Source organism: Electrophorus electricus, chromosome 25 (assembly GCF_013358815.1).
Source record: "Electrophorus electricus isolate fEleEle1 chromosome 25, fEleEle1.pri, whole genome shotgun sequence".
Taxonomy (NCBI): domain Eukaryota; kingdom Metazoa; phylum Chordata; class Actinopteri; order Gymnotiformes; family Gymnotidae; genus Electrophorus; species Electrophorus electricus.
This window is the reverse complement of record NC_049559.1, coordinates 4,881,468-4,893,530: the sequence shown is the minus strand read 5'-3', so window position 1 is coordinate 4,893,530 and position 12,063 is coordinate 4,881,468. Positions and strand designations below refer to the sequence as shown.

The 12,063-nt window shown below is 39.4% G+C and overlaps 1 protein-coding gene across 1 annotated transcript in view; it reads right to left on the bottom strand.

Annotated features, from left to right (window-relative positions):
- htr2aa (5-hydroxytryptamine (serotonin) receptor 2A, genome duplicate a) overlaps positions 1–10,770 on the bottom strand; it is a 29,589-nt gene extending 18,819 nt beyond the window's left edge. The window contains exon 1 of the mRNA XM_027023301.2: positions 10,344–10,770. Coding sequence (XP_026879102.2) covers positions 10,344–10,770 — 427 coding nt within the window. The remainder of the gene's footprint in view (positions 1–10,343) is intronic.
- Between the last annotated feature and the right edge of the window lie 1,293 nt (positions 10,771–12,063).

Genomic DNA, 12,063 nt, shown 5'->3' with positions numbered 1-12,063 from the left:
GCATGAGAATCAATGGCAAGTGTGAGAGACAGAAAGGCAGAGTGAAAAGAGGGTAAAAAAGAGGAGCTAAAGAAAGAGGAACTAAGACAAGAGAGGAACTAAGCGATAAACAACAAATAAAGGACACAGAACTGGTCTCACATTTCCACCACTCGGTCACAGATGCTCTTACATTCACTGCCTTAAGCAATCAAATGACACATGAGTCACAGCACCAGGACCAGAATTGACTCACTAAACCCATTAATCCTAAATCACAGAACCAGAATTGACTCAATAAACCTATTAATCCTAAATCACAGAACCAGAATTGACTCAATAAACCCATTGATCCTAAATCACAGAACCAGAAGTGACTAAATAAACCCAATAATACTAATTCACTAAACCAGAACTGACTCAATAAACCCATTAATACTAAATCACTAAACCAGAACTGACTCAGTAAACCCATTAATCCCAGCTCACAGGAGATGAAGTTGCCATAGCCTGTGTAGTTATATGAGTGTTTGCAAACATTTTCCTGTGCAGGTGTAGCTGGTCAACCCAACTTCTCATCTTCCCTCCACAGCTTTCTGCATTATGTGTGAAATTGGCACTGGACATATTTTGCCAGAGGCTTGGGGTTCCTATTCTGTCTACATAGAGAGTATTTTAAGCATGAACTAAGAGAAATGCTGTCATGTCACGGCCCCGCCCCCTCCTCAAATGTCTTTGTGTGTGTGTTCGTCTCTGTTGCCACGCCCTCTCATGTCGTTCACCTGTTCTGTGTTAGGTGTAATCATCTTGAGTGTATATATGTCTCCTGTGTTGTAGTGCGTGTTGTTGGTGTTTGAGTTGTGCACAGCATTGTGAGGTTGTCGTATGTGTTGTGTGTTAGTAAGAGAAATGAAAGTTTTATCATGCCTCGTCCCCGCATCCTGGTTGTCCTTGAAGCGTCACAAATGCACTCATATATTATTGATATATGCATGTATACACAAATGTACCTAACCTTTAATTAGACTGTGTAGTACAATTTGATACATAATTATTCACGAAACTAAATGTCATACTATAATCATTTTACCCATGTAGCAAATTTGTTTTTTAAAAAAAGATTAAGCTGAATGAAATATTTTGAAATAAAGATCACAACACAGTGGTTAGCACTATTACCTCACAATTTCAGTGACCTGTGATCAATTACTGGCCTAGCTATCGCTTGATTGGAGTTTGTGTGTTGTTCTTCTGCCTGCATGTGTCTCATCTGCTCAAGCATGTACACAAGCACTAATCTAAATTATTATGAAGGCTACTCTACCTTGGAGGCATAATGAACTTCAGACCATATCCAGTAGGCAGAGTTTATCTGTATAAAATTATGCACTTCCTCAGTAGCTACATTTTATGCTCATTACCTGTAAGTGGCAGCAGTCTGCCACTGCACTACACTATTATAATTGTGGTTTTGCTTTTTGTTTTTAAACAGTCATTTTTATATGATTTTAGTTCTCAGAAATGTCCAGGTGGCCATCTAGCTAGCCTCTGCAGTAGCATCTCATTTTCTTGCTGGATTGTTGTTAGATATCAAGGTGTTGTGTATGCAAACTAACTGCTAAGAATGCTAGCTAAACACTAGCAACTCGACAGCTTGCTGGCAGTCATAATGTTGGTTAGTATCTGGTTGGTTTTCTTTGTTTGGTTAAATGCTCCATTTTTACTTGTTGGCACTGGAACAAAAATGTCATTCTGTGCCACCATTGCATTTACATTTACGTTTAAGGCATTTAGCAGACTCTCTTGTCCAGATCGACTTACAAAAGTGCGTGGTCATTTACTCATTGAATACATCCTAGCCAGTACAGTAAGTTAGATTTCAAGATACCATTGAACTAGAATTCTGTTGAAATAGAGGAATCAATGCTGATGCCAAAACACACATATAAGCTTTATCTCAACAAAAATAGCAAGAAACAATACCCTACAGTAAGTACTAGAATTTCAGTTACTCATAGTTAACATAGGTGCAGGATCAGTGGTCAATTAAATATTCCACAAATAGATGGGTCTTCACTCTGCATTTGAAGACTGCAAGGGACTCTGCTGGCTGAAGTTGGTTCCACCATCAGGAAGCCAGGACAGAGAGAAAAGTCTCAATGCTTGTCTTCCATGAGACTTGAAGCATGGAGTTTCAAGCTGAGACATACTTGAAGTTTGAAGTACTCAAGGTTCGAAGTCCTCATGGTACGAATCTGGCTTTGACCATTGACATCATGTCTGGAGAGGCTGGTCCATTTTTGGCTTTGTTGGTGAGCATCTGGGTTGTATCTGAGCATCAAGGTTTTACATTTTTAAACATTACTCTAATATTTAGGGATGTTGTTCCAGAGGGGAACAGACACTTGAATTTGATGGTACTGTTGTTGGACATAATCAAAATATTGTTCTCTCTCAGTGTCACAGGGAGGATGACTGTATATTTGAAGCACCTTATAGCAGTGCATTAGCTTTATGCATTTTGTTTACTTGAAAAAGGGTACCAAATGTCTGTAATGAAACCAGATAAGCTGAGATTCCAACCTTTTGACCTTCAGATGGCATATGGCAGTGACACATTTTATATATTATTACAGAATGTTGTATTTTGTTGATGGCAGGCTTACTTATGTAGCTTTTTGTTTGTATGAATGACTGACTGGTTATACTGTAAATTAGTGAAGTTTGTTATTAAAAGGCTTGATTGTATTGTTTGTGTAATGATATATTTGCATTTTAAAACAACTAGTACTGCCACCACTTTCTTCAAATTCTACCACAATTTTCAGTGGGGTTCAGATAAGTCAACTGTGATGGCCACTCCAGAATCTTCCAGGAGTTTCTCTGAAACAAAGTTTTTGTGGACTTTTAGGTATACTAGAGATCATTGCCCTGCCAGAAGGTCCAATGATGCCCAAACATCTGCTTCTTCAAAAAAGGCCTGATGTTTTCTCTTTGGGTTTCCTGATGCTTGATTGAATGCTTCCTGCCCTCCTCACACTGCAGGTTTCCAGTGCCAGAGGAAGCAGAACGGCTCCAGAGCATCACCGAGCCACTGCCATAATTCATAATTCTTCATTCGTTCTCCTCCAGACATACTGCTGATCCACAGGCTTGAAAAGTTCCGGTTTTGCTTCATCACTCCACAGAAAAGAAAGCCCAATAATATGTGTCTTATTTTTATGGCTCTGTACATACTGGTGCCACTTTTCTTGTTCTTTTGTATCTGTACAGGTGTGCATCATGGAGTTCAGGTATGGAGAGGTTCACCATTTAGTATGCACCTTACAGTGTAAAATGAAACTTAATTGCCTGCTGCCACTGAATTTTGTTGCATATCTTTTGTAATCACTTCAGGGTTTTTGACCACCTGCCTCAAGAGTCTGGTGACAGCTGCTGTTTCCTCTTTCTGCCATGTCCAGTAAATGTAGTCAATGTTCCTTTAACTTTGAACTTTTGAACTATGCCTCCAAGTGTATTTCTAGTAACATTCAGTGCCTTTGCTATCTTTTTGTATCCTTTTCCTTGTTTGTGCCAGGCAGTGATCTCAACATTTTGGACAGCTCTCTTGACTTATCCAGTCCAGGTACTTGATGTGTTTTATCTCAAGCACACGTGATGCAACTAATGAAGTCTTTGATTTGTTGCATCAGGTGTGAGGCAACACCTGATTTGAAAATTGTGCTCTCATGAGGGATTCTGTTCAAGGGGTTGAATAATTCTGAGACCGCAGTTGTCATTAAAAGTGGCATGTTGTGTTGACTTTGACAAAAAAAAAAAACTTGTTAAATTAGTTGTGTTGAGAATTAAATTGTTCATGGTTGGTGAAACAGGTGAAGACTATATTGCAGTGGGTGTTGAATAACTTTGATTGCAACTGTATTAATTACTACTGGCCACAGTAATCTCCAATGGCATAACATCATAGCAGTTCACATTACACAGAGGTACTAGACAGGGTTGCTCAACAGAATCATCTTTTTAAAACATATCCTGCACCAATCAAACAAAATCATAACATATCAAAACTTGTAGTGTAGCACTCAAAATAAGCCTTTTAGTAGATTGTATTACTCAGCCAACAAAGACCATTACAGTCATTAAATCGAATAAAATTCTAACTGAATAAAGTTATTCCATCAACTGCTCAAAATCAACAATTATACCATTCCATGGAAAACACAAAAACATTCAGACTAGAGATGGCACAGATCCGATACCATGTACTAGAACTGAGACAATGTCAGCAATGACTTTTGGATCATATTGGGAGAAGAATTTTTACAGGTGACAATCTGATACCGTCACAATCCAGCCTGTAAATACCACTGCTATACTTTGCAGCAGCGCACCGCAGGTCACATGAGAACAGCCAGGTTAATTTGAGCAGTTTAAACACGAAGTTTAACTAAAGTTTTTATTACATTTAAAGATTAGAATTATTATGTTCAAATGCAAATACTCATGCACTCACACGTCATGACTTATATTACTATCATTGGAGGGACCAGGTTATCTGCCTTTTAGTGAGAGCATTATAAAGGAGACAAAATATTGAATATAGCACTTTTCACTGCTATGGATCTGCGTCCAAGTGATTTATTTTATAGATTCTTTAAAAAAAACGTTTCCAGTTTGAAGTAAAGTAAAGCAAGTTCAGGGGTTGGGGAAAGGAGAATGAGCAGCAGAAACCTGACAGAAAACTGAGCCAGAGAAGGCAAAGAACATTTAAAGCACTGTCCTTCTCTAAATTTATAAATGTAATTACTTCAGTATATTAAAATCACATGAAAAAGTGGAAGAGCTGCTAAATTTGCCAGAGGTCTGCTGAGTTCTATGGTGGACTGGGTAATTTGAAAAAGGAGTTGGAGAAAAAGTTAATTTCAGCTAATTTGGTCTGTAGATCTTTTTTTTTTTTTTGGCTAGAAAGAATAGCCATCTTGTAATTGTTAGCACACTACTTTTCTATTGGTTAAGTGAAGAGATTGAGATTGAGTGAAGAGAGATTCGTAGTACAGGTAGACTCTTTACCTGTGCCTGCTGTGTGGGGGCTTTGTAGTGGGTAGAACAACAATTTACTGATGAAATTGAAAGAAGACTATTTAAAAGATCACTATTAAGTTGCTGTGTAAGTCACTTGCATTCAGTAATGAGCAAAAATGCAGACAATTATAGTACGAATTTCAGGAGCCAGTAAGTGAGGCAGCCATACTGAAGAGAGAGAGAGAGAGAGAGAGAGAGAGAGAGAGAGAGAGGTTTTTTTTGTTCTTTTTAAAAATAATTTATTTATATTTAAGTTATATGCATGATAGCTGTAAAAATATAGCATATATAATACACCTCACACAAATTCCCTAGCAGTCCAAGTGTCACCCTTACAACTGAACTACAGCTCCATGGTAGTTTTTAAAGAAAAAATATCAGATCAGTATTAATATCGGGCAACATTCAAATACAAAATATCTGTATCAAATCAGTACAGAAAAACTGGTATTGTAGCATCTCTAGTTTAACTTCAACACAGCATTCAAAAAAACTTTTCTTTCATCGACAGAATAGCAACAATCAAAACATCAGTACTACCCAAAGACAATTATTTCTTCTTTATGATTCCGGTTTAACCAACAGCCAAACAGTTTTTCATTATTCTCTGTAATTATAACATTCAAACTAAGAAACCCAGAATTAAACTAGCCACATTACAGGAAAAAAACCTAAAGGAGGACTAGAAGCACCCGATTTGTGTATACTATTTAAAGTTACAATATGAATGGATTCAGTATAATAAATATGATAATCCTTGGTTAAAAATAAAACAATCATAATGTCAATCAATTACAGTATCTGATCTGCCATTCTAGCAATTAAATATCCCTGCTTTAGAAAACAGTAATTTCTACAATTCTGAAAGCATGGTGGAGAATATTCAAAATGAAAAAGCTTCTCTTTTCAGCATGTAAACACACACCTATCTAGTTTAATTCATCAGTCATTCATGAGACAGAAACAAACAGGTATATCTCACCTTCAACCCATAATTAAATATATTAATTTTAATATAAAGCAAATTGAAGATGATGAACACAATGATGAATTATGGACAAAATTCATGACAAAAATGCAAATATCTATTCAATATAAAGTAAATCATAAATGGACTTCTGGGTGACTTTTAAATATTAGATTGATTATTTTAACAGCACAAATGCGAACCCTAGTGACGTACACAAATTTTACAGCACATGATTGGGACTGGTTTGGTTAAAATCTGACTTATTTGGGGTGCCACCCTCACACTGATTACATAACAACAAAGGTTTACATCTCAAAAAAATAAAGCAGCACAAATGAAAAATTCAACAGCACAAACTGGTTGAGACCTGTTCGATTAAATTTCAGACACATGGTTTGCTAACTTCACTTGGGTCTCAGAAGAGACCCCCTACAATGACTAGGAGCTGCTTTTCCGCTTCACATCCACTCTGCTGCCAGCGATGGACTTGAGTTGAACAGTCGTCACTTCACAGTCCTCAGGTGACTCTGGGCCACAGTAGTGACACTGATGAGCCTGTGTCGATGAGAGCAGTGAGCTGTTCTCCATTTGTGTTCAAATTGATCCAAAGCCTACACTTCTGAGGGTTTTCTTTGCTGGAAGCTTCGCACCACTCACTGAGCAGCCCCACACCTCGTTTCCCACTGGTTCCAGTTTGGAGGATTAGCCTCCACATCCTTTTTCTGCACCACCAGCACGCCAGTCATTCCACGGTTACTCATTCAAGAGCCACTGAGTAAGTAATGTCTTCCTCAAGTTTCTTTGCTGCATAGCACTTTGCTCCTCGCTGCAGTGTCTTTGTGTCAAGGATGAGTTCTGCTCTCTCTGCCTTAGCGGCCGCTACATGGAGACTGACTGATGCAGTGAATTGAACATGTTGCCTCTTCTGGCAACAATTCATTCAGGAAGTGTTCCAATGCTAACTCCACCTTTGCACTCTTCTCGAAGGCTAAGAAGCCAACACATTCATCCTCTCTCCCAGTAGGATATGGCTAACCAGGCGTAGTATTGCACGGTATACTGATACTTAAAAATTACCATAGATGTAGAGTTTTAAAACTGGTACTATACATTTATGGCATTTAGCTTTTATCCAAAGCAGCTTATGACTGAATATGGTTTGAGCAATTGACCATTAAACGGCCCAGCAGTGGCAACTTGGCATTGGTGGTGCTTCAACTGGTAACTTTTTGATTTACTAGTCAAGTACTTAATACTTTATTTTGTGAATGGTTATTTGCTCTTGTTAATAGGAATATGTTTATTTAAGCACAATGCAGGCAGCAATGACATTGCTGTTGGTTTGTGTGACATTCCAGGAAACAACCCTGACTGAGCTTGTAGCATGCTGCAAGCATGAAGTGAGTCAAGAGTAACTGTAGAGAGAGTGTATCACTTTTGTTTTGTGCTGAAACAAGGCTGCAGCTTCAGCAACACCTGGAATTATTGACAAAATGGTGGTGGGGGGGGGGGTGCACATGAAGTGAAACATGAAGATATTTCAGCTTCAAAGTTGATAAAAAGGTGAGCCCCCTAAACACAACAGTACCATTGTAAAGTACAAGTATGTCTCACAAAGGGAGGCAATACGTCAAACATAGACGAATATCTGTCAGATAAACGTCCCGGAATTCAAAGACTGACAGGTGATAGTTGACTAGTTCAGTCTCCTATTATGTCCATGAAACAAATACAGAGTGATCACAAAGCTTCTCCACAGTAGTAATATCCATATTTATACATAGTCTAAAAATTTGTTTAGTGCTGTAAGTATATAAAGTATTGGTTATAGGTAACTGAACAGTGAGATTTTGCTGCTATTTTAAGTAACACATAAAAGACTATTGTCATTTTTTCTTGGATTCCATTGCTTTATCTTATTTATTTTTGTTAATAATAATAATAATAATAATAAATATATATATATATTATATATTTTTTTGATTTACATAGCAAAGAAAACAAAAATAAAACAGAGTACTAAAACTTTCTTTTACTGAAAACATTGTCCCGATTTGAAATAATGTGCAATAGTGGCATTTGAGAGTGTTTCCCCTTTTTAAATGAAATGTATGGAAATTCATGACTTGGTGATCAGGTATGGGGCTAGTATAGCACTCGTTACCCCTTCCTCTGGGCTGTGTCTCCTTCACCATCTGCTTTCAAATTTTTTGATGTGCTGCTCGATTGCTTCTAGCTCTGCAGCGCCATCCCACTTCTGACATCAGTGTGGTGTCAGCAAAAAAACAAACCAACAAAAAAACATGAGATGCCATTTTACTTGTTCAATGCTGCACAGCAGTTTAATGATCAAAAAGGGGAAAACAGGAGAGGATAACTAAAAGAAAGCACACCACAATCACAGTAGTCAAAAGCTATGTTAAATTAACTAATTAAAAAGGACACACCTAAAGCAAACCATACACAGACAAAATAGCACAGTTTAATCACTTAAACATCAAACATCAAATTACAGTTGCAAGGAGGCCCACAGCCTGCTGTGTCTCTCTTTCTCTCTGGGTCAGGGAGCAGATGCCAAAGTATATTAGTTAGTACTTTGCAGTAAAGACATTTGCCAGACAGGTGAGCTGCAGCCATCTGCTTACCATCCAGCTATACTACTTTCACTTTTGGGGGGAATGTCCCACCCCCCAGCTGAAATGTAGATTTTGATTGGTTCTGCTACTAATACACAGCCAGTTATTTTTAAATGTTTATTTAAAAATTTCAGTTAATTTCTTTTATAATTTTTGCCAACAAAACAGCTGCTGTACCTAGATACCTAGATAGCTTCATCTAACGTTTTTTTTTTTATTCATAGCCTTTTCTACTTCTTTTCTGTCTTTTCTGTCTTTGTTTAGCTGTGCAAGCTGTTATAGGTGTAACTATCTCTGCAACTATATCGCTAGCTTTCTGGCTTTCAGCATTGTGTGTGTAGAGCCATATGAAAGACTCCACACATGCACAAATGATTGTGTCAGACAAATGCATTTTATACAAAGGTTGAAATGACCAATATCCTGTCCCAAACTGTTAGGGTTTTACATAAGGCCCAGCCTGCTCACCTCACTCATAATAAACTTTGTAGAATGTGCTACCTCACAAACTCTTCACAAGGGTTGTCAGTAAGGCATCTCCCTTCATCTCTTGTTCATTGAATTAAGACAAAACCCCTCTGGAAGGCTCAATAATGCGCTCTGGCATCCGAGACTCAAACTCCCTACAAGCTCACTTTTAAACCACGGACCTCTCACTTATTGAACCTCTTTAGACATAAAGCACATGTGCCTCCCTGATGACTAAGGTCATGCCCAACCCCACTGACCCTGTTAAAGCAATCAGCTAAGAGAGTATTGGAGCATTGGTCAGGTGCACGGGGAAAAGCAGGTGATTTACAGAAAGCATTAGGAAGGCCATATGCTAAAGAGAATGCAAATAATTACTAGTTTTATTCAGTGCAGCCAGTTCAATGTGGACTTTACACACTACATCAACAGAAAACATTGAATTCAACTCCCTGTATGTACCCACTGAACTAGCCATGAGCATCCAATCATTCTCTAAATTATAAAATCCATACTGATCTCCCCAGTGTCTGTGGTCGTACCCAGGCCCACTGGCATACCAGCCACTCCTTTCTGCTGCATTTTTCTAACTAGTCTGTCCACTTCTCATCCACCGTTACTGACTAGCCCTTTCAGCCACTTCTGGTAATTCCTTCATAGCTAGCATTAGCATACGGCTTTAAAAACCACATTCCACAAGCAAAGATGTGGCTATAGATGTAGATATAGATCAACTAGCATTTATCTATACTGGCCTAATATATGCCTGCCACCCACGTTCTCTCTCTTCAGTCGCGAAGTCTGTATATTTCATTCTATTCCTTTCAAAAGATTCATCAAATGCCTCTTTTAAAGTATTGTTAATTCTATAACATAAACTATCATTTTGAGATCACTGTTATGTGGAGTTCATGTGCACGGTTTTTATAAAGGATAAAGGCAGAAAATACACCATCCTCACTGTCCTTAATGGACAACATATTTTATGAGTTCAAATCTATAGCGTTCTAGACCAAAAAAAAAAAATTGACTCAAATGAGTGATAAGATCAAGACAATTCATTTGACATCTTGAGATCTTGAGATACAGCTCTATATTGCATAAAACAAACAATAGTTGAGAAAAGTAAATTTCATGCAGCATGGCACTAGCACTTAACAGCACCAATATCAACAACAGGGCTGTCAGAGAAATAGAAGCCAACCCACCGTACAAGATGGTAACCATGGAGACGGGCATGACCAGGAGGCCCAATAGCATATCAGCAATGGCCAGTGACATGAGGAAGTAGTTGGTGGCATTCTGCAACTTCCTTTCCAGAGTGACCGCCATGATGACCAGAATGTTCCCTGTGACAGTGATGACCACCACAGTCAAGATCAGGAGTGCTGCCCAGTTCTTCTGCTGAAGCTCTGCCCCTTCAGTCGGACAGCCCCCTGTGCCTTGGCCGGAGCCACCACTAGCTGACAGGTTGCTGATCAACAATGGCTCTGCACTGATTTCACTTTGGTTACAGCTGAGCGAAGCATTACTAATTACTTTACTTAGTTCTGGATCAGACCCAAAGGGCAGGAGTGTCACAGAGGAGACGATGGTCTCCATGGCAAGTTCAGAAATGTCCCTGCTCAGGTTCATTATGTGGCTAATGAGATGAGTCTCTCACAGCACCCCTTGTGGCTGGGTTATCTGTGAGATTGGGATGGGCGCTGAGAGAGCAGCAACCATTCCAGTGGCTGTGTAAGCTCCAGCATGCTCCGCCCCTTCTGTTCACCACAGCTCTGACAGGACACACAGCATTATGACTAGTGCACTGTTCAGGGAAACCATGCAGGAGCATGTGCTTTTTCTCTGCCACTCTTTCTCACACACCGTTGTCCTTATGCAAGTATTCCTAAGAAAGCCGTGTCGATGGGTAAAAGTCGTCTGGCAACACAAATTCTCTTTCTTCTCAGTCAGAAAAGCGCAAAAAAAAGTGAAAGTGTAGTCTCTAGCTCTCTTTTTCCTTTTCTCATATGGGTGCTGGTAAACTGCAGAGAGAGGATGTGCAAGCCTGGTCTTCCACAGGTCTTGGTTCACTTTGCCTGATCCAGTTGTGGGAATAGGGGAGGGGTTACAGAAAGAGGAAGAGAGGAAGAGGAAAAGGGAGGAGTCAGTCAGAGAGTCAGAGGTCTTTAGGTAATTGCTGTTTCCTCTACACCTGAGTCTCAGACCACAAAGACAGATCAATGGGCTCATACACACACACACACACACACACACACACACACACACACACGCACGCACACCCACATACACATCTGCTCACTCAAGGGGAAAGAGCTAAAAAATGAATAACATCTCTGTACCTACTGATGAACAAATATGTACATGCATGCAAATATCCACACATACCTTTATTGCACACACACACACACACACACACTCACACTCACACTCACAGACAATTAAAGAAACTTACTGTGAAGGCCTCCATTTCCCAGTGTTGTCCATTATGGTTGGTGGTTAAAATCTTTCTGATGAGCGAATCCCTGCACACGCACCAGGGTAAATACCCAGTGCTCTCACTTCACGCGTGCCAGCCTTGCTCTGCTGCTGTGCTGCTGTGCTCTTCCTCTCTCATACTCGATCCTGATCCCTCACTCTCTTTCACTCTCTTTCACTCTCGCCCCTTGCTTTCTATCTCTCCTTCTCTCTCTCTCTCTCTCTCTCTCTCTCTCTCTCTCTCCCATTTGTCAGTTTTCTCCTCCTCCTTCAGTAGTTTAACCATCTCATTGCTCCCATTTCTCATACTTCCTTCTATCTGCCTATCTCTTTAATGGGTCTTATTGTTCTATTGTGTCTTTACATTAGGAATTTTTGCTTGTGTGTGTGTGAGACCGAGAGAGAGAGAGTGAGACACGCAGAGATAAAGAGTTGCGTGTGTATGCC